Raw genomic sequence first — 24145 nt, forward strand, 5'->3', positions numbered from 1 at the left:
TGTATTTCGCTCATTGAATGGACTCATTCAGCAATGTAGTAAGGCCTGATTGCTAACAGGCCATTGGGCGCTCCTTCCTGCCTCTTGACAGAAACCACAAGAAAAGACAATGAAAAGCTCCTCTCGGTCCTCATCGGGGGTCTGACAGTATTTGAAGGCTTATACCCTCATCCCCCCCCTTTCCACAAGTCTCTGATCTCCATTTTCTCTTGATCTGTGCTCGAGCTTTTTGGTCTTGAGGGGCTTCCAGACTGATATTTCCCATCCAACTTTGAAGGATGACCTCATGAGCCTCGCAGCTGCCATCGCCATTCTCGCACAAGTTAATAGGAACAGTATGGCGCATCTGGAAAGGAGTAGTTCCCACTTTCTCTCTGTTCACTACATTTGATCATACCTTGAATAATTGTGGAGATTATTATGAAGATAAAACGTGTTTGTGTTTGTAGAAAATCCGTCCCATAACATCTAGTTTTTTTTTTCCAAAAGGTGTTTATGATCTGAACTGCAGCTTCCATTTATTTTAATGAAGACAGGTGTTTTCCAAATGGGTAACATGGTTCTATGAATCATAATGCTCGACTTGCTTCAGCCATAACACATAAAAATATGTCGACTTTGTTGACGTAAAGCCTTGGCCTCTACAAAGCCTCTTCGCGTCCAGCTAGGAGTGTGCTGTGTGTATAAAAGTCTTGCTATTGACACTTATTTTGAGTTTTTGTAGCTCTTTAAGTGTTTGACGTGCTATAGACTTGATGGGGTGGGAAGCGCAGTACAACAAATAGATTTTTGCAAAATATCACATAAAGGGAAAATGTGATACCAGATTTAAAAGTGAGAGGATGTTCAGAAAATCACTGATTGTCACATTAACAGACATGTTTTAATATAGAATGCATACAGTATGTACTTCCTTAATTATAGTGTGTATTGAAACATGATTCTTAATTAAAATGTAAGTGCACAGTGATTTTCTGACCACTCTGTAAAATGAGTACTGTAAATACAAAAATCAGTTTTTTCCACAGCCATTACCGTATGTTGTTTTTTTAACGTTAAAACTAACTTCTGTTCTGAATAAATTTTGTAGTAAGTTTACTCACCTGTTTTTCTCTCTATTGACAATCATAAGATCAAAACATTCCGTTCATGATCTGAAGTCATTGGCACAATACATAGGTCTCCAAAAAAATTCACGACGATTAACGGCGATTGTTTCGTGGCTCGTCTTTGTCGTTTGTCAAAACACAGAAATGAATGAAAAACATGGACATGACGGTCCCAGTTTACGACGTTTCAAGGTTATGAACGGCATGTGATGAGTCAGTTTCCGCAGCGCCATAAGAATGTTGTCAAGTGGCCCGAGAAGGCACTGTACTTAGTTTAATCATTTGATTGTTTTATATTTATGGCCTACAGTGTTTTTCATCCAAATATCCAGTGTAATTATGTTTCTAATTTTTCCTGAAAACATTAAAACACGATTGGTGCATTAATTGGCAATGGCATTACATACTGAAAGCCAAATCGTAAACTTCAAGGACAAGCAGTTAGTGTGCAGTGCCAACACAAACTAGTGGCTCAGCAATTATGTTAAATTGTTTTGGTCGATTGTGCACTGGCGTTTGTACGTGAAACTTTTCTCTATTTTAATTACCAGGGTCGATTGTTCAAAACTCAGTCCTTTTAGCCTTTTTTAACCCCTAATCACCGGTTAAATTCTTTACTCGCCTTTAGCTGACCGACCGTTGTTTAAAAGGTGAGCCGCGTCGGTCGTTAACGGCGCCATCAAACTTAACCGTGTGGTTGGTGTCACTGGTTAGTCCCAATATATCCCAAAATTCCTCATTCTGTTGCCTTCTAGTTTAGCGAAAAACTATTAGATCTGTGCATCAATTAGGTCACTACTCTATTTCTCATATAGAGTACATGGGGTCATTGGTTTACGACATTTCATTTCAACCATTTCATATTGATATGGTTTAGTATAAGAATACCTGGTGATGCGCACTGCAAATATGACTCTACTTCTGCATTAGACTTGTAGTAGACTGTAACAGCTTAACTCTTTCACCATAGGAAAGACGCTCTGCCATAAACCGAGAACCAACTTCCTGTATTCATTGGTCAGAACATCGTGAAAGCAGCATGTAGCTGCAAGATGTGAAGAGTCATGAAAACACAAGTTATGGAAAGCCGCTTTTAATGCGCAAAAAAAACAAACAAAAAAATAAGACTTCTGTTAGTGCTTACTAAAATAAAAATCTTACAGAAGGTCTTTCAACAAAACGTAGTCTCTCTACATGTTTATAAAATAAATAGTCGTTGGATGCATTGAGACTATAAAAGCTTAAAGGCTTTTACGAGAAGAGCAACATCTTATACCGCAAAGTGGACTTGGACCTACGAGGATGGTAGCTGTTGGGGCTGATTACAAAAGTCTGCTTGTCGGCTGCTTTTCTTTCCAGTATAAACAATGGTCTGTACAAAGTGCATTACTTCTACTGCATCCTGGCTCAAGAGGAGCTCTCTTCTCACCCACATTTCAACAGTCATCTTGATTTGTCATGGCATTTCATGAAAACAGCATTTTCCACATAATATGAGGGTGGAATAATTTTTTTTTACGCGATGGTATCAGTGGTTTATGTGCAGATTTATGTAAAGTAAAACTGGAACTGTTGCTTAAGCTCCTTAAAGTGAACATAAAGGTTCCGTCAGCGGTCCAAAAAGATGAGCATACACACACACACAGTGGTACCTTGACTTTGAAATGCCATTTGTCCATTTCAGCCCCCAAAAGATTTGTTAAATTTTCAATGCAATAAAGTGAATCAACAATAACAGAGAATCTAAAATAAACTGCTTTTATAAAGTGTAATTACTATATTTACTGTAGTATACGTGTGTTGGATGTGTGCCTTTATGCTGCATGGCCTAAAGACATGAGGAGCTGCAGTAAGGTGTATGTGAATTGTGGCCTACGGGTGCTCCTTGCGAATACTCTCATTTGGTATTTGTGGGCCATAATCTTTGGAGCTTTCAAAAAATATCTAAAAGTGCTTCGGCAGTATCTAAATTGTTCTTTTTTTTCCTCCACTGAACTTGAATGACAGTGCATCTGCAGCTAACTTGAAACTAAATTTTGCCTCACAACACCAAGGGAAAAAAATCAGCCAAGTGACAGCGAAAAACTTGAAACTTGCATTTAAGTTGGGGCAGTCGGAAGTCAAGGTACCACTATACTCTATAGTCAGCTCTCCTGAATGTCTTGTAATGAGGGAGAACAATGTCCATCAGTGTGCCAAGTCTTTAAAAAATCCAAATCCTGCTGCACAAAGTACATCCAAGGACCACCAAAAGTATCTGTGTCAGCCTCCCCGTCCCGCTGGTATTCATCTGGACTTGTTTGCTGTTGAACCCTGAACCGTAGCGACTAGGGGGCTGCGTCTCCGTGCCGCTGCAAAGCATCAAGGGAAACTGAAAGGAAGTGGCCCTCCTCGTCTGTCGGTCTGGGCTTGAACCATCTGTTGGCCTCTCCCCAACATACAACAGCGGGTGTCTCCTGTGGTCCAGCTCAACTTTGAATAGCTCATACTCCTTATGTGGCAATTTGATGCCAAGTACTGTGCACCCATGTGTGGAGCTCAGGTCCTGCTCCATTCCAACTTCCCACTCTCCGGCGTTCCCGCACTTCCCCGATTTTGTCCTGTTCAACAATTTTGCCGTGGACTCGTCTTCCGCTGTCACTCTCACTTCAGTCACCTTAAAGACAAACTCGGTGGCTCCCGGTACTTTGACTGAGGGGTTTCCCTGAGCATAGTGACCTGAAGCTCTCAGGGTAAAGGTATTCTGTGAGCAGAGGGGGTCCAAGTAGTGGCGGTAGATCCCCTCCCATGCGTGTTGGTCAGGATCAAAGTGGAATTCTCTGGTAAGGAAGAGAACGGTGGGACGAGTTTCGCACTGCTGGCTTACCCAGCGTCCGGCCAAAGAAATACTGGGTTGTGTTTGCCGGGGTAAAACTGGGGGCCGTTGTTCTGAGGAGCGGTACACTATGGCACACACTGGGCAGGGATGGATGTGATGCTGAAAAGATCAATGGAAGAATAATTAGTGTGGTGGTACTAGATGGCGCATGTAAAACGTTTAGAGTTGTTAACTTAAACTCACCATGGCGCTCTGGAGTGACTGCTGGTACCCTGTAGGTCTGTAGTGAGTTCTTTCAGTCCAGTCAGTATGTATGTCCCCCAAGAAAAGTGCCTGGATTTCCTCCCCATGAATGTGGTGCTGCGTCTCCACCCTAACCAAATCCAGCTCCATCATGGAGAACCCCATAGCTGCCAGGCACCCCCTCCCCACCCGGGTATTGTAAAGGTTCAAAGGTTTTCCAGGCATCAGTCGAGACAGGTTCGGACCCACGCAGGACGGGGGCAGTCTGGAGGCCAGCTTCTGCTTGGCTGCCAGGCTGTGGACGACGATGACCACACTGCTGAGGTGGTGGTCAGCTTTGGTGGCTCCGCGGGTGATCCAAGAGGCCTGGCGAAGACGGAACTTGCCTCGGATCGCCAGGGAGTAGGCAGGATTCTCGCAGCCGCTGTCGGCATAGTAGTGTTGTAGCGCCTGGAAGTGACGAGTGGGCTGAAATGTGTAGGATCGGGTGAGGAACTCTGGACCCGGGCGAACTTCACACCTGAAAATAGTAAAACGAAGGTAGAAGTTATTTCAAGGCACAGTGATTTTCTTTGAGAATCTTCTTCTTCTTCAGCGATTCTTCAGAGTAGGGTTGCAAATTTATGGGAATTTTCAATGTGGAAAACTTTTTCTGTGAATTAAGCTTGATTTATTTGAATTAATGTGAATTTATGGAAACAAACCAGGAATTTACAAAATGGAAGGTTGGATCGTAACAGACAACCCCGATATGTCCATGTACATTTTCCAAGGTGCTTATGGTAGGGGAAAATATATTATAGGATAATACAAAAACAGCTCGATTTCATGACTTACAACTCCCTCAACTCGTAAGTTTTTATGTAGTTCCAGCCCCTTGTTGCATGGTCTATTGTTTTACTTTGTGTTGCAAGCCAAAACTTGAGGTATGAGGTAAGGGAGCGTTGGAAACACCGTAGCTTGTGTGAAGTTGGATGTACCAATTGCATACTGTAAAGGGAAGACTGTAAATAAATTGTTAGAAGGATCCTGGAGTCATGACCAAAAGAACAAGATCACAGATACAAGCGGACGAAATGAGTTTCTTCCACAGGGTATCCGGGGTCTCCCTTAGAGAGCTGGTGAGAAACTCTAAACTTTTGTATATAAACTTCTGGCTTCAACTGTAATTGTTTTTTGTTTTTTTTTTTTTTAGATTTGTGATTTAGTCTACTATAATTATGACTTCAGGTTAGTAATGGACAGATAGAGAAGCATTATAACCTAAATACAATTTAAAATTCAGATCGCTTATCTGCCATGGGAGGGGATTTCAATGGTCGACCAAGTACCCCCTCTGCTGTTTCTCCCTCTGATGTTTCACCATGTTTGACAAAACTTTACCTCGTTGACAGCCAGGTGCCGTCCAGCCTTGGCGGTATTTCTGCTGTCGTTCTCACTCTGTCTTGATGGTGGCGGTAGTGGCAGGAGGGCTGCCATTGCAGACTTTTGCTGAAGTTGGAGGTAGTTGTGGGCGCTTCCCAGAGTTTACGCCCCGTTGCAGCCAACGATGCAACTGGGTAGCAGAAAACATGCCATATTATTTGTAGTCATGATTCATACGGCTATTCTGCTCTTAAAATTCTCTCTTTTTAAGTCCAGTATAGTGTATGCATCCTGGTGAAAATGTGCATATTTTTAGAGGTCCCAAATGCAAACTGAAATTGGTCTGCTACGGCACGTTTCTTTTTCATTTTCCATGCCGTGAGTTTAGAGTAATTGCAAGTTGGTGGCTCGTTCACATCAATCGACCTTTACAGCTGGAAAACACAAACCCCATTTTTGGGTTCACTTGAACAGTGCATGTTAACATCCTTACCGTGCACAATTCTTAGTCATCCAGGTGACGAAAACAAAGCGTGGCTGCCGGCCACAATGAAAACCATCTGGATTGTGATAAAGCGAAAGCTCCTGTACCAAGTCCCCCCAACCCCAACCAAACACGACGGTGACTAGTGACTTAAATCCCAATGAAAGTGGCGATGAATGTGTTTGACGTGTACGCATCTAATTTTTCTCGCTGCACAACTGCGCTCTCAGCTTCTGCGTGCTCAAAGGTGTGTCTTGAGACCTAAAGTGCAGATCGGGTTTTAAACGAGATTGAGACAAAAACATTTTCTGATTGCGTCCTTGTGATTTTGCAACAAGAGAAACCCGCAGAGTTTTGGCAACACGTTCTCACAGACTGTACCGCTTCTTTTCCGTGTACAAATATGTGATTTTTGTTGTCTCTTGGATTCTGTGTGATGGCTTTATGCTGAGACTTTTCCTTACTCCTGGTTTTACATGCACTCTGACCCTGTGTTGAGTTGACAAGGTGTCAACCGTAAAGTCCTTGGATGAACAGCAGTTCTTTTTTTCTCTCTCTGCGGAATTAAGGAATATTGAAACATTTATCATGTTGACTTGCATTTTTCTGTTGAAGGCTGATGCAAGTACTCTTACACACGCAACGTGCGGCGAATTCCACCTGGAAAGCTAAACCCAGATTTTGGATAGGGGAAAAATAAATAAATAAATAAATAAAAAGTATCAAGTCTTACGTGAACAAACTCACCTTGAAGAGAATTTCGTTGCAAGTCTCCAGAAAATGCATGTTCTTTTCCACATGACTCCAACAAAATTAAGTTATGATCAAAATGTCTGTCTACTGAGTGTCGTAGTCTCGAATAATATGCAAACACTCAGGCGTTGTACGGGCCTATTATTTTGTTAAATGCAAAATATAAACATGTAATTACATTGCATTTCTTCTTCTTAATTCTTATGAAAAAAAGAAAAAGGTTTGTTACAGCAACTTCCAATGGAACCTAGTCTGCCGCAGAGGCTACCAAAATTCGGATAAAGTCGCTATTCTTTCAAAGTCATCGGGCGGGTCTGTTTTGTGTTGTCCGTCATCATTGCAATCGTGAATGAAAGAGTGACTTTCAAAAAAAGTGGTGTCGTCATGTGGGGCTTTGCTATACTTAGGTGTGTTTGTGCCAACGGCATGAAGTTCGGGTGTTTTCCCGAGGTCACGTGTCATTTCGTCTTTTGGAACTTAATTCAGTGCTGCATATGGTTGCATTTACAAGGAAATAAAGAAGGAAACTTGTAAAAGCAGAGCTTAATAAAACAAAATTGCTCTTTGAGAGGTTTGAAGTATTACAAAATGAGGCTCGATCAACCACAAGTGAGATGCTGCCGTCATGTGTGATAGGAAACCCCTCGACTCAATTTGGAGGAAATGAGGACAACCTTTTCAGTTCGTTTCTGACTCAAAACAGTCAAACAGCGTTAGACTTGCTTTGCATTTGTGCTTCAGTATGCTCCTCTATGTGTGCACCTCAACGTCTCCCGTGCTTCATTCAGCAATCAGTTCCCCTAGTCTATAAATAACTCTTTCCTGCTGAAGTTCAGAGGTCAACAGCTAACACACCATTCAGGTGCTGTCTTTGTTGGAGAAAATGAAACGGGTGCAATTACGATGATCTGTTTTGTTCCCGTGTGTCAGAACCACGACAAAAGTACTAAATATATATATGGATATATATATATATATATATATATATATATATATATACACACCACCAGAATAAAGTCATACTCATTGAAGAATACATTTGTAAATCTCAGGGGTTAAAAAAAAAAAATCTAAAAGTTTTTGAAAATAAGCTGTTAAAAAAAGGTTTATATAGAAGAAAGTTGTATTGTTTTTTTTTTTATATATAAAACAGGTTGTTTTTTTTTCAAGAAAGAAGAAAAAATGTACCGTAATTCCCGGCCTACAGAGCACACCGGGTTATAAGCCTCACCCAGTACATTTGTAAAGGAAATATTTTTTGGTACATACATACGTCGCAGCTGTGTAAAAGCCGCAAGTGTCCACATTGAAACCCACATGGAAACACGAGATATTTACAAAGAAAAATGGTACATAGAGAGTTTAACGCGAACGCTAGCGCCGCACTAATGCTAGTGCCGAGCCAATGCTAGCGTTATGCTAACAGGGCTGGTTAAAAAAAAAACATACTGGTAAAAATATCAGACACGGCAGTAAGTCGCTAGCACAGCACTAACAGGGCTGGACCGGTAAAAGTCACTTCCTCGGCACATATATTCCACTAGTGTATTAACTTTTCCACTGGAGTGCCCCCTTGCGACCGTTAGGAAAAAATGCACAAATTAGCCGCGTCACCGCATAAATGCAGAGTTGAAAGCGTGTGGAAAAAAGTGGCAAGTTATAGGCTGAAGATTACATAATGTGTATGCATACAATTCTTGATATAAATTCCCCCCCCCCGTGGACATATAGTAGCACTTCAGTCAATATACTCATCTCGTAACATGATATGGGAAAAGTAAGCCCACCTGCTATAAAATGAGTTTAAAAAAACAGGCCAAATAATGAGACAGCTCTATTTACAACACAATATCATCTTAATTAAGGTATGTATTTATTGCCAGTTGACTCACACGGCAAACACGCTCTGTGTGAAATTTGGTGATAGCCTCACAAACGAAACAATGCAACCCTCAAAACTGCTTTGACACATGGAGCCCAATTGCCTGTATGGCAATCAAAGAAAAAAGAAGAAAGAAAGAAAAGATTACGCCAGGGTGAGAGCAACTTTGAGAAACAAGCACAGAGACTCCCACTTGTTGTTTTTAATCATTTTCTTTTTATGATGATCCGTCAAAATATCTTGACGCCAAACCGTTCCGTGGTGCTGACAAAAAAAAACATTTGCGACTTGTCTTTTGTTCTTGTTTTGTGCGAGGGGATGCTTCGAGGCCACGCTGGAATTTAGCCAAATGTGATTTGTGTGTCGTATATCTTCAAGTCAAAACTTGCAGGGAAAAGTCTACAGTGTTCCTCGGATGAAACGCCGTCGAACATGTAGACATCTTATTTCCTCTGCGTGGCTATCACACCCTTTCTTTTATTGTTTGCCTTTGCGTGTCAGAAGGACAGGACGCACGTGTGTGGTTCTCCGTATATTTGCTTGTGTGTCTGTACATATAAAGAAAGTGTATTCCCATTTTTCTTTGTGTGTTTGTGTGTGTCCTCCAGATTGCCATTTTCCAACTTTGTGTGTGTGTCGTGTCTACTGTTTCTCACAAACCGCCGACCAAAAGCAACAACAGCAGCATTTTTCTCCTTGCTTATCTTTCATTTGCTCATCTCGTGACCCCCCCTGCAGTGATGTGAAAGTCTTGTGCGGGGGGCGGGGGTTCTTCATTCCATTATCTCCTATCTCGACCCTGTAATCCATAATCCATGGACTTTGTGTGTACTCGGATGCAGTTTCCCGACAAGATCTTTTTGTACATAGCCGACAAACAAGGGCATTTCTGAAAGTTTATATCTAAATTAAAGATAGTTTCTTGTTATCCATTTTTGTTAGTGTAGATGCAGTCTGTTTTAAGTTTATCTTATGATTAGCCCTTTTTATCTATAATTTTACACTGGATATACTTGTTGGAACGCATAAAAAGTCGACTTTTGGGATGATGAGTGGCGAGAGATTTCCTGAGGAACGAAACATTACTTAATGAATGAAACAATTGAATTTCACTCTTTTTGAGATTTTTTTAAATCTGAATTCTTGGTTTATTTTAAACAGCTCAACATTTTTTGGGGGGAGATAATGTAAATTAAGGAAAATTTTGAAAAAAAAAATTTTTTTTTGTTCCTATACAAAATTAAAATACTTAAAATGTACTTTTTTCCAGGGAAAACTACTATTGCAATGAAGAAAAAAATTCAACTTTTTTTGCAGAGTATAGTAATAAATGTAAGCATGTTTATTTTTAAATGAAACAAAATGTAAATAACATTTGAAAAATAATGTTAAAATCAATCTTAAATCAGAACTAATGAAAATATGGGCCATACAGCATAATATGAGTGATTTCTGAATGACTCCTATGCAGATAAGATCGCATAGAATTGATGCACTGTCAGAGCCTCCACATTCACTCTCAAACCGGATCCAAGCCTGTTTATAGTATACATAAAAGCCTTATGTTAAGAAGGAACAAAAAAAAAAAAAAAAACGCCTCGACCACCACAAACTTGCAGTACATGTTATCGCTGTGGTGCGCCAACGGGATCTAAACGTTTCTATACAAAACAAACCAGACACAAAGGACTTGTAATACAAACAGTGGCCATTGTTTCCCCCTCCTCATTTATGCAAGTCAGGCCGAGGTCAAGTTGATCTCTTCAAAGCGGCGCCGCTCGCCGTTGTTGCTCTAACTTGTGTCATGCACGGACGCCCGCTGTTGTCTTTTCATCACACTTTGAGCCGTTTAATCCCAAGGCCCGGTTTATTTACACGGGAGATCTATGCGGCTTTGCCCGCCGGACGCCAAACCCTGGCTCCTGTTCGCACGTGGCCACCAGACTTCAAAGGGCCAAAGGCTTTTAAAAAGCCCCAATAACGTCTGTCCTCATGAAACCCGCATTCATCGGTTCTCAAGACCATGCCGAATGAGCTACAATCACCAAATAAAAAGATTTTCTAGCCTAGTCGAAGAGCTCGACCTTGATGCAAGTGGACTGCAATGTTCCCAAATCATAAATCAAATCAAAAGTCCTTTTCGCATCGTACAGTTTTGAGAGAGGTCAGAGGACACGATTTGCATGCAGATAGGAATCCAAAAAGCTAAAAAAAAATAGTCCTGCCGTTGTAGACATGGAATTCTGACAATGGTGTGTAATTAGCCCCTCCAGGCCAGCAAACACTGAAGAAGATTGCAGCGCAACGTGTACGTTTTTGTTCTCAGCGGACGACACAACTATCACTTTTGGTCGCAAGAAATAACACTTTCGTGTGCCAGATGTTGTGTTTTGCATGGAACTGTACAAGCCGCAGCTGAACTGTTGTGAGGAAAACGGGAATGTTTATCATGTGCCTGTTTTCTTCATGCAGCAAATTGCATCTCTAACGCACTACTGCCTTGAAAGTATGGATGGGAATACACGTTTACATCGGTAATGACAAAATACATACTCAAAACTTTTTACACCAAGTGCTTCCCGCAAAAAATTCTTTGCTCTCCAAGATGTTTTACTCCGCTGAAGTATATTCATTATTACAAGGGATTGTTGTGGCCCGCGGCAAAAATGAGTTTGACACGCTTGCATTGACTTTAATCGGGAACTTTCGCAAATACCGTGGCCAAAGCTCGTTTGGTTATGTGCTTGTCAGTGCCGTAAATTAGCGCCGCCTGGGACCAGCTTCCTCCTCTCGACCCGCTTTGATCACCCGTCACGCGCCGCCGTTCATTCTGTCTTGTCCACCTCCACAATTTGTCCCGTCAGGCTTCATTTATGGCGCGTACACAACCTTCGCAGCTCCTCGGGCTCGGCCGTCAGACGCCTCCTCTTCATCTCGTTATTGTCATTCTTGATCCATGATTAATTGCATGAACTACATGCGCAGAAACTATAAAAATCTTGGAATATTGTTTGACTTGATGTATCCCTTGAATGTCAGGTGGTGTTGGCACGTTTGCCGACTCACTGAATTTGAGTTTGGATTTAGTTGGTTGATTCTGAACTGAGTCTTTCATTCTGCCTAGCAACCAGTGACTTAAGCCTGCGTGTAACTTTTTTTATTTAATTAGTGAGTGTTTTTGGATGAATCATTTGCATTTAATACAAACAGTGTAAACCATTTTTTTCATCGGTTTCAAAACTCTCCTTCCAGTTTAAAACAAAAAAAATGGACCAACTTTTCCTCTTTTCTGACCATCTATGGAGGTTCACTGGCTCGACCTCGCTTGTCTCCTTCACGATACATGCGTAACCCGAAAAGAAAACACTCTGCTTGCCATCACAGGGGTTGAGAAGGGGGGATCTGATGAATGCACCTGGGCGGACGTCTCCCCTTATCCCCCTCTGGGCTGTCACCCTTAACCGGGCCTGATTTGGGGGAGAGGAAGGAGGGGAGCGCCGTAACGTCTGCCTCCTGTTATTCCAACCATTAACATAATAGCAACATTAGTTCCAGGGCCATGCTCGCCTGCTCCGAAGCATCCATTGTTCGACGGCAGCGGCCAGAGAAGAAGAAGAAGGACGAGTCTCCTCCTCCTTCTTCTCCTCCTCCTCCTCCTCCTCAGACTCCTTTGAAGACAGAGCGATCATTCACCGGTGCTGGCTTGTATTATTATTAGACGGGAGGCGTTTGAATGCTGACAAATTGCTTAATCGCTTCCTTGTGTTCATCAGAAGGAAATGACGTAAGCGGCTGTGTGTGACATAATCCTCGCCAAATTTGGGGACCTGGCAAGCATTGATGTTATTGAGGCTATTATGAAAATGTGGTGCGACAACACATGTAGACAGAATTTATCAATACTCGGGAATATATTCTTTGCATAAATGAACATTTGTAGTACTCAGTTACCAGTAGTTGTGAAACTCTTCTTCTGAGATAGCTGTAGGCATGTATTACACTGCCCCCTGGTGGCCAACGCATGCATTCCACAAGGTGCTGCTTAATGAATGGCTGAATATCCTCATAAAATAGTAATTGGTATCAATCAAGTATGTTGAAGTATTATATTGCATTTGAGAGACTAATATTTTTATGTATTGGGAAGAAGCTATGTTTAGCCTGCCCTCTTAATTATGTTTTTGCTGTAGTGAAAAAAAAAGCGTCCATAAGGCATTTATTTGTAAGGGTAATGTAAAAATAGATATTTGTTTTGGGGTCATGGATTGTGGTAGTTTAGTTATTATAAACTGTTAATAGGCAGTTATAAGACTTTTGATTTTTTTTTTCATTTTTGTGGCTTATTGCAGTACTCGGTCACTATCCACTGGCAATAGAGGGTGATTACCTTATTATACCATATCTTTATTCATCTATCCATTCCAGCAACGTGTACTGACAAGCATAACCGTTGGTACCAAGGTCCAATCAACTTGTTTCCAACAGTTGCCATTAAAACAACAGGGCAAGATCTTTGCGTGCCGCTAAACAGGTACAGATGTCCCACTGACTAAGTAGTTAGCGATTTGATCTTTACATCATCATTATTCTACTCCACTTTTATGAATTTTGTTTGGAGAGACTTTTCCAATGTGAAATATGTGCCTCGGTTCACTCGAGGTGGGAAGCACCGATATTTTGGGTTGTGAAAAGATGTTGCAAGTAGGCTCCTCACTCACCTTGCCAAATGAAGCAGACCCCCCTGAGCGTGCGAGCCAAGCGCCCCTTCGACATGATTCGCGCCCTTCAACCTGCGACTCTTTTAGATCCCCGAAGTCGAGAAGCTCCCGTCAGCAGCAGGCAATCCTGTGACCTGTCACCATGACACTAACACGCATGAAGAAAAGTCTTGTAATCCTACACAAGATGGTGCTTCCTTTATGTCCACTTGCTGGCTTCCATGCACTGGTGGGGAAAATGCTCAGTGGGCATGCAGCATCTCCACACTCTCTCTCCTCGCGAGTGTGCAGGACACAGTGGCGGGCTTCCACTCGATGTGTGTGAGGAGGAGTATAATGCAAGGGTGGGAGGGTGTGTGTGGATCTGAGGGTGAGAAAGAGAGCGAGGGAAAGAAGCAGATAGAAGAGCTTTCAGGGTGTGTGTGTGTGTGTGTGCTTTCAACTTCCTCAATGAAAAACTCAGGGGAGTATTTAGGTGCTCAAAGACCGGTGGAGACTTTATTTATTTTTTTAAAACTTACAGTTAAAGGAGACATTTTTTTCACGATTTAAAACAGTTCTCATATGTCTCAATAACTCCTTTGTGATGTGCTTTGTTCAAAATCAGTCACTGTGATTTGGTGGGTGCCATCGCACTTGCAAATCTGCACAGTAGAACACGGAAAATCACACACAGAAAATTTGTTTACGAGTCGAAATACATAAATATTGAAAGACGTCGCTTATTTTGTGTAGTCTTGACCAGTGTTTCCTCGAAGCTGCGCCATTGCGCAATTGCGCACTTGCCGCTCCCTCTCAGCGCACATGAAAACCAGTCCAGCGCAGTTAACCACAGCCTGATGGTTTTTTTTGTTTGTTTTTTAAACGGAAGCACACGGTGTCTGCTGCTCAGCCTACTTCTACTTCCTAGTTTACCTGACTCCGCTCTTAAAGGGAAACGCACACCTGTAAATTTATATCTGCGGGTATGACTGACCACACCCGTACATTTTTCAAATGTGAGTGTCTGCAAAATACTCGACATATTCTTCTCCCTTTTTCTAGCTTGATTGATATTAGCCAGTTTTGAAGAGGCAGTCCTGTCTCACGCAAATGAGCCTCTGCTCACCGCATACCTTCGAAGAAAGTGAAACGGGAAAAATATGTATTGTATTTTCGTTCGTGTAGGCAGCACTTTGGCACAAAGCCCCAAAACCCTCCCTTGTCCATATACTGTATTTTATGTTCTATACAAACTTTACTCTCTACAGTTTTAATATAAAAATTAATGTAGCTAAATAATAACGTCTATGAATTAAATTGCCGTTTTTCATTTATTATCCATCTATATAATATTGGATGTGTTTCTGCTGAGTTTGGTGGTTTTTAACTTTTTTTTCGTGTTTGTATTTTGTGATTTTTCTGTAACTGTATTTTTATTGTATCATTTGGATTTTTGCAAATTTTCTTATATATATTTTTTTGCGTTTTTTTTTAGCCAAGTGTCTTCATGATTTTTTTTTTTTTAATGAATATAATGACTTAGAGCAATCACGTTTCTAAGCGTGTGGGTCCATTCTGAAATCAACAAATATTGCTTCTTGCTTGTTTAAAAAAAACATGGAAAAATCAGTGAGCTATTAAAAATATACACACACACTCACAAAACATGTTCAGATGCAGAGTAGGCCTTCTGGGCTTGGACACGTCCAAATGGCCCAGTTTCTCCAGAATCCGCAGTTTACATTGGAGCCCTCTTCCTGCAGAAAAAAGTGTTGACGGCGACGTCTGCGGCTCCGTAGGCGCGTCGGGGAAATTCTGGAACAAGATGTTCCTGTTCAATTTGTTTTCATGTGATGTCTTAATGCAGCCGGCGACGTAATTGGTCGCCCATTAAACTCCGGCGGAGACGGAAATCTGAGTGGTGGCTATCTTAACCGTTTTCCACCTATAGCAAAATATCAATACACTTTCAAAAGAAGTTGGTTTGTCCAATGCATACACTAAAAATAACGTTTGACGTGGCCAACGATGATTTATAAAAATGAACCCCAAAATCTGAATCTATTTGCCCTTTCACCTTTAACAGAAAACTGTTTCCCTGAGCACGGTTACTCCAAACAGTCGTATCTCAGGTTATCTTTCCCCACTGAAATGAATGGAAATGCTGTTCATCTGTTCCAGCGCTGCTTAAACACGGCTCGAAAAAACATTCTGTGGTTTTGATGAGAAAAATTGCAATTTACAATATAGTATTCTATAATATTATGCTTTGGTAGCATGATTTAAAAAGAATGTAAGGAAGAAAACAGTTTGTGCATCACGATTTCATGCTTCAATGCCCGTTGACACTGTCCTGCTCCTTCTAGCCTGAACACATTGGCCACCAGGGGGCAGTGTAACGCATGTACAGTGAACCTCCACATTGTTTGGTTAGACACACCTGTGCATTCATTTTTTTTTACTGGGGGCCACCAATCCCAAAAACACTTCTTGGCAATTTCTCAGCGCTTATTCAAAAATTTGAGGGGCTAAAAGGGAATTTTTTTTTTTTTTTTTTCAAAACACAGATTATCTGGATATTTTTGACATTCGCAGTCCGTATCCTCCTCAAATAGCTGTGGGCAACTGTATACATATTACTCTAGAAGAAGCTGGTTATGACTTTTCAGTAGTCTGCAGTAATATTTGTCATTTCTCACGGAGCATAAAGATTGTATATTGTTTGCTGTGTACATATTTTGCTGCATAATTGTATTTAAGTTATGACTTCCACATCACTAATTTCATTAGCCCATCTATGGCAAATTGTGTGATGTTTTAGCATTAAGGTATTGGTAGTAAGTTCTGTACGTTTTATTTTATGTTTGAGCTGTCAGGGAATGGCACGCGAGAACTTGGGCATTTATTATTTTTTTAAGAATAATTCACTATCTGATGCTTGTTTTGATGTTGTGCTGCCAAATTTGCAATTTAAGACAAAACTCAGTCAGGGGCCAAAAAAAAAAAAAAAAAAATACAAAATCCGATGGTGTTTATGGTAAATAAAATCAATATATGATTGCTTGATGGATTTGTTTTCGCTTGTTTAATGAATTGAAGTTGGAGAATGTCAAAATGGCTCTTTCATCCTTCCATTTTTCTGGTTGTGGCCATCAGAGAAAGGTTTGGACACTTTTGCGTTTTAGTGATGTGCAAAAAAAAAAAAAAACAGCTGCACACACACACTGCGTACGGCACCCCATTAGAGCGCCACATAAACGCCTCAGTCACGCCGATTGTGTTGATTCTGCTAACCGCCGTCGTGGATGTGAGGAAGGCCTTCAAAAGCGAGACTTGGCAGCACATCTATACGGCGGGTGGGCCGACCGCTGCTCTGGCACCCTGTCAAGGGTGGTGGTTGGGGGGAGGGGTCGAATACACAACCCCAACCTGCACCACTGGGCAACTTGTCTAGGGTTTTAGATTTAATTCAGCAGCTCTGTCACATTTTAAAAGTATACTATGCCCACTTTTCATCTCACGACAGCAATATCTTGACTTATGAGTGGCTCAACTTTCGTGGTTTTGCGAAATAAGAACGTGAGTTAACGGTAGCGGATTTCAACAGCCAGGAGTTTGGCAGATTGTGAAAAAAAACATACCTTTGTCTGCTTACTTAGATTAATGCTAACAAACTGCAAAATGCCATAGATGAGCTGACAACTAGCATCAGTGTTGCAGCGTTTTAAAGCTTTTAGCATGTACACAGACAGTAATTACAATGCTTATATATTCCTTATCCTCTATGAAATATGACTGCTTGATCCAACTTGATTTAAGTTCACTGCTGCCATACACTCGCGTATCAATTTTTTTTTTTTTGGTCACCTCAATGCAAAAAAATAAAAAGGCTCGTATCTCAGAATACTTTGGCAACACTTTACAGTGCAGTTGACTTTCTAGCTTTTACATTGTGTAGCAACAGGAAGGCGTCAACATTTATCTCAATTGTTGGTCTCCCTTTTTGTGAGTTATTTCTCATCTAAAATACATATTCCGATACAACTAAAACAATTGGAATTTGGTGGTACATGGTTTTCATTGGAGAGCAAGGATTGTCATTATAGATGTGCATAGACCTTCATGAATTCTGTTTTCAGTGTGATTTTTTTTTTTTTTTTTTTTGTCAGAAAGATCTGCATTGTGTCTTTGTAGACCTAGAGAAAGCCTATGATAGAGTACCAAGAGAGGAATTGTGGTGCGCAAGTCTGGTGTGGTGGAGAAATATGTTAGAATAGTACAGGACACGTATGAGGCAGCAGAACAGCGGTGAGATGTGCCGTAGGTTTGTCAAAAAAATTTAAGGGGGAGGTGGGACTGCATCAGGGATCCGCTCTGAGCCCCTTCCTGTTTGCTGTACTAATGGATAGGCTGACAGATAAGGTTAGATTGGAATCCCCTTTGACCATGATGTTCGCAGATGATATTGTGATTTGCAGTGAAAGCAGGGAGCAGGCGGAGGAACAATTAGAAAGATGAAGGCCCGCGCTGGAAAGGAGAGGAATGAAGATTAGCTGAAGTAAAACAGAATATATCTGCATGAATGAGAGGCGCGGAGGGGGAAGAGTGAAGAGATAGCGAGGGTGGACGACTTGAAATACTTGGGGTCAAGAATACAGAGCAATGGTGAGTGTGGTAAGGAAGTGAAGAAACGGGTCTAAGTGGGATGGAACAGCTGGCAGAAGGTCTCTGGTGTTCTATGTGACAGAAGAGTCTCTGCTGGGATGAAGGGAAAAGTTTATTAAACAGTGGTGAGGCCGGCCATGACGTACGGATTAGAGTAGAGACAACAGGAAGCAGGACTGGAGGTGGCAGAAATGAAGATGTTGAGGTTCTGGCTCGGAGTGAGCAGGTTGGATAGGATTAGAAATGAGCTCATTAGAGAGACAGCCAAAGTTGGATGTTTTGGAGACAAGGATCGAGAGAGCAGACTTTGGTGGTTTGGACATGTCCAGAAGCGAGAGAGTGAGTATATTAGTAGAAGGTTGCTGAGGTTGGAGCACAAAAGAAAAGGTTGATGGATGGACATGAGGACAGCGGGTGTTAGAGAGGAAGATGAACGAGGTAGGCTTAGATGGAAAAAGATGACACGCTGTTGGCGACCCCTAACAGGACAAGCCAAAAGGAAAAGAAGATTTTTTTTCTTTTGTCATCTTCCAGTTGTTTTTTTTTTTGTGGCTAGAAGACAAAATGGAGATTCATGGCTCAACCATCCTATAAACGTGGAACTTTCTATACGCATCTCATGTAAACAACACCAGCCACATGTATGCTCCATGTGATCATAACAGTGAAGAATATGATTATGGAAAAGTTTTTTTTATTTTTTTAAACAAGCACTCGTTTTACATCAGCAGTGACACATTTTGGCAGTCTTTTTCCCGAAAGCTCCCCTCTCGTGAATTTGGAGTTACTGCTCATGCATTAGCAAAGCGCGGAGTGAAGTGACACAATGATGTTACGACTCCAGTCCAACGACATCTGCACTGCCAAACCATTTTGGCATGAACATAAAACATTTTTTTTCCCCCCTTCATGTTGTGTGTCCAGAAACACTAAAACATGATGTTTCTTGCTTCATGCAACAAACAGCCACGTCAAAGTTGAACTTGTTGAGCTCAGGTCATCCCTATAGAGTGCCATGTAGGGCCGTGAACATTTTATGGTACTTTAAATTCACGGGTGTCAATTAGGGCGGCATGGTGGATCAGCTGGTAAAGCGTTGGCCTCACAGTTCTGAGGAACCCAGGTTTGATCCCAGCCCCGCCTGTGTGGCATGTTCTCCAAGTGCCTGCGTGTGTTTTCTCCGAGGACTCCAGTTTCTTCCCACATCCCAAAAACATGCAACATTAAATGGATACTCTAAATTGCCCATAGGTGTGATTGTTAGTGCGGCTGTTTGTCTCTATGTGCCCTGCGATTGGCTGGCAACCAGTTCAGGGTGTACCCCGCCTCCTGCCTGTTGACGGCTGGGATAGGCTCCAGCACTCCCACCGATCCTCGTGAGGATAAGCCGCAAAGAAAATGGATGGATGGATGAAGGTGTCAATTACTCAAATGTTTTGTGTCTGGTGAGAAAGTGAAGTGCTGCCTCTGTCAGCGAAAGTCCTGTCTTTATGGGCTTCGCCGTTAACACTGTTTTTGGTACTTTCAACAGCACCGTTGTTGTCATGGTAACGAACGCAGTGCACTGAGTTGACCCTACAGTAGAGGGGGTGGGATTAATACTGGTACACCCCCGGCATCACGGTCCACATTTGTTTGGTGTGTATTTTAGATCTCGGCAAAGTTGGTTGGTTGGGGTTCCAGGCTTGACTCTCCAGTACTTTAAATCTTAGCATTCGCGTCCCCTCTTTAAAATTGAAGAAATTAACAATATAGCCGACCCCTCTGGTGAGGGCCATTATTTCAGGCCTAGGACTAATCTGATTGTTAATCAGTGCCTTTGGCTGAGCTCTAACTGGCTCTGACGGACCCCACAGAGAGAGCCCAGTGGGGGTCGGAGCCGGGGGTTGCTGGCTGCGGAGTTGACAAGCCGCCGCTGATCTCTGATCGCAGATCTGACAGCGGGCTCCCTCAGGGGGACACTGCCTGGGGTGTCAGCCGCTTTGATCCACTCTGGTTTCTCTCTGGAATGCGCACACGCGGATGCGTGCGCACACATTGCAGGGTTGGCACGTAAATAGCTGGCACAGAGACGGCACACAGCCCGCAGCCCACGCTAGTTTATAATCAAATAAATCCCCACAAACTGTAACTAATACTTTAGCGCGGCTAACAACTACGGTGGCCTAGGTGTGTGTGTGTGTGTGTGTGTGTGTGTGTGTGTGTGTCTACATGTCTTACTGTGGCTCTTGCTTGCTTGGGCTCATTCATATCTGACACGTCAGCGCGCTGGGATAATCACATGAATGTTCACACACACACGGTTACACGTATACGCACACAAAGTACACGCAAGTAACACGTATACACAAAAATGACAGATATGTAAAAACAAGTAAAATCACTCATAGACACAAAATAAACACTCTCACAGCCACAAACACTCCAACACGGACGCTTAAAAACATACAAACAGGAATGAAAAGACACACACACAATAACAAAACATAAACACATAGACACAAAAAAATACAGAAACACATCACAGTCAAAACACAACAACATGCAAATAAACACGTATGAGAACACACAAACACAATTAATTACACAGAAAATACATAGACTCAAAAAACATCCAATGCAAACACACAAAACCACACACAAACACACACTTTTAGACTGGCTTCATTCACGCTTCTCCTCCCACCTTTTTCGGTCTTGTGCCGTGTATAGCGAGGAGATAAACATACGCACACATGCCGAGCCAGCTGCAGATAGGCGCCCGCGCTTTAATCACGACGCATTCACATCTCGGCCCGTTATCGGCAAAAGGCAGGAAACGCCCCGTACGGTTCACGTGTTATCCTTTTGGACGGAGCCCCGTCATGCAGAGCGGGTCGCTCGGGCGGAACCGAGGTGAGCCGGCGATAGGCCTGTTTTGGAAGCAGGTGAGGTCTGATGATTTCCCCTCAATGTACTGATGAGGAGATGTACGCTACGATAGGCGATAATCCTTCAGTGCCTCGGTGTTAACTCTTTTGAGGAGACCAAAAATGAGTCCGAGTTGACCCGCATCCATCCCTTTTCGGTACCACTTGCCCTGGAACAGCTGAACTTTGTTTGGTCAATTTTGATCAGAGCAACGTCCCTTGGTGCAAAACCTTTGTAAATCGCATTAATCCAAAACGATTGATCTCAGTGTCTTTTGTGTGTGTGTGTGTGTGTGTGTGTGTCTTCTTCTTTTCCTTTCGGCTTGTCCCGTTAGGGGTCGCCACAGCGTGTCATCTTTTTCCCATCTAAGCCTATCTCGTGGATCTTCCTTCTCTAACACCCACAGTCTTCATGTCCATCCATCAACCTTTTCTTTGGTTTTTCTTTTGCTCTTTTGCCTGGCAGCTCCATCCTCAGCATCCTTCTACCAATATACTCTCTCTCTTTCTCGCATCTGGACATATCCACACCATCGAAGTCTGCGCTCTCGAACCTTGTCTCTTGTGTGTATGTATATAACATAAAGTGGCTTTTGAACAGGGTGTGTAGACTTCTTATATTCACTGTGTTTGACTGGCAACCAGTCTACCCTTTACCCCGGTTCTCATCTAAAAATCATCCGGGGTAAACGGCAATAAGCAAAAGCGCAATATAAAAAAAAACACATGGATGCTTTGCAAACCTAGAAAGTATCTCCTAGCAGATGTTCCTCCGTCGTTTTGTTTCAGTGACTTTCTTGATACGGCGCAAAAGTGTAACATTAAAGCCACGCCGGCTGTATGTTCTGACATATTTGCGTTACAGCGATAAGAGCGTGTCTGTGGGGGATTTGCTGTTGTTTCTCTCCATGCACAAAGCGTGGCGTGCTCGTTCCTCCGTTGCCGCATTTTGCTTTTTTTATGCTTTCAATAAAGAAAACGTGTCACGGCAAGTTGATGAGGACCGTGACAGACGTTGAAAATCAGTCCGTCGAAGCACTGACTCAAAAGTTAGTGGCTGTGTACTATTAAGAATAACTAGGAAGAGAAATCTGTCCGTCTTTTGCTGTGGTATCCTTTTTAAATGTATATATTTCTTATAATTTGGTGCTTTGAAGTACTAGCCGTCATTCAGACGATTTCTTTTGTTTTGACTTGCAGTTCACAGCAAGCTGCAGTTTGGCAGACAGTATACGATTTCTCCCCCACCCTCCACCCAAAAAAGAGGCTTCAATCTGTTTATCGCCACTCCGAGTTGAAGTATACTAGAAAACAAAAGATAATTACACAACAGGTGTATGTAAAACAACCATACAAGCTTTAATGTCCGCTTAGTTTCATGCTAGCAAAAAAACAAACAGGCTATGGAATTGCATCTGTGCATCTGTCTTGCGTTATTATAACCTTTTTAGCAAAGGATATTTGAACACAAATGGTGGAAAAGCTCAGGTAGACAGACACTATAACAATACTCAAAGGTATATATTCTTTTATGCACTGAAAAAAGGACTAATATTACTGGACTTGAGTCACCGATGGTGTAGTGGTACACACTCCTGCTTTTGGTGCTGGAAGCAATGGTGTCGATATCTGCCCTGCGACTGACTGGCGACCAGTTCAGGGTGTAGTCCGCCTTTCGCCCGAAGCTAGCTGGGATAGGCTCCAGCTTTCCCACAACCCTTTGTGAGGATAAGCAGCTTGGATAATGACATGACATGACATTCCTGCAGTTTACTGAGGAGATAAGTCTCCAAGTAGAGTACATTGGTCGTATATCACGGCTGTACAAGGTGGAAGTGATAGTAAAATAAAAATCTGAGCCTTTGTGGCTATTTTTCAAATCTAACTAAAAATGTAATTGTGGAAATTTCCACAAGCAACCATACTTTAATTACACATTTTCTCCCAATAACGTAATGGATTACAATCATTAAATTATGTAATGTCATGACATTTAATTAATCTCCCAAAAACTGTACATTGCATTATACATTCAGAAAGTTGTCCTTTAATCAAACGTTCCTGCTCTTGGATCTTGTGAGTCACAGTTCTCCCCGTGAAGCTTCCCACCAGACCACCGTGTGGGTCTTCCCGTGGTCACCGTCAGCTCTCACCTCGCCGTCTTTAGCTAATCTCCAATGGGGGGGACCAGACGGCCGAGGCAAGACCTCTTGTAGAATGTCACGAGTCATGCGTAACTCTTCCATAACGGAAAAAAAAAAAAAATCCCTCTCTGTGTACGCACATTTGGGAAGAGCGCTGCAATAAAAATCGAGGATATGAGACACAATGGGAGCTGACCCGGGTGGCTTGAAATACCCGGAGGTGTGCTTGATTTACGACACGGCGTCCGATGTGGCGTAAGGGGAGACGTCCTGTTTCTGGGAATGCGTCGGGAAGGCCCGGGTCGTCGGAACACGTGTTGCGGTGCGGCGCTTGTAATCACCGAGCCGCGCGGAGGGCTACTTGCCGCGACCCGTCGCTCGCTTTTAAATCCCCAAAATGCACCACAGCTTTGTTATTATTTATTTTTTTTTTTTTTTGCATGACAGGACCTCATTCGGCAAGGCGGGGCGGCATCCTCGTCCTGCACATGAGAGGACGAGGATGAGTAAAATATTATGTGGGCAAACATATGGATCCGCTGTGCGTGTGGAGAAAATGACTTGATGTCGAGGAATTGTGTGTATATGTGCATCACGCAGTGTAAAATATGTATATATGGGGGGTGGTATTTTTGTGTGTGTGCATTTGTGGGGAAAAAAGTGCAAGTGTGTAGAGGAAATGTGTAGGAGCTTCATCATCTGGCTCATATTCCACAGCGGTGGGATCTTAGCGGGAAGAGCCAAAATGGCAGCTACGTCAATAAGGGGCCTCTCTCACCCGGAATATCCCCCCCACCCCCACCCACCCCAATTCCACAGAACCCCCCCCCCCCCAACCCCAACAGATGTGACTCCTCACCATCAAATATTCCATGTGCTATTTTACTTTCATCATTACGTGGCGCGTATCCCAGCTAAGTTTGGGGGAGAAGCGGAATAGACCGCAGGAATGGTTGCCGGGGCAATTGCAGGGAACGTATAGATCGGGTTTTAAAAAAAGATTTAGAGTCTTTAAGGAACCGGGACGCCGGGTAGCTGCGGAGTAAATCTGTGACCCTGGCGGAGTCGAATGA

At 42.5% G+C, this 24145-nt stretch overlaps 1 protein-coding gene across 1 annotated transcript; it reads right to left on the reverse strand.

Annotated features, from left to right (window-relative positions):
- Positions 1 to 2201: 2201 nt before the first annotated feature.
- Positions 2202 to 13655, reverse strand: apcdd1l (adenomatosis polyposis coli down-regulated 1-like). Its single transcript, XM_061832455.1, has 4 exons — positions 13373 to 13655; positions 5554 to 5725; positions 4171 to 4690; positions 2202 to 4086 (listed from the first exon to the last, which is right to left on the reverse strand). Exons 1-4 carry the CDS (start codon positions 13425 to 13427, stop codon positions 3313 to 3315), a joined length of 1521 nt encoding a protein of 506 aa, XP_061688439.1. The 5' UTR covers positions 13428 to 13655; the 3' UTR covers positions 2202 to 3312.
- Positions 13656 to 24145: the final 10490 nt, after the last annotated feature.

Source organism: Syngnathoides biaculeatus, chromosome 10, assembly GCF_019802595.1.
Source record: "Syngnathoides biaculeatus isolate LvHL_M chromosome 10, ASM1980259v1, whole genome shotgun sequence".
NCBI classification, from domain to species: domain Eukaryota; kingdom Metazoa; phylum Chordata; class Actinopteri; order Syngnathiformes; family Syngnathidae; genus Syngnathoides; species Syngnathoides biaculeatus.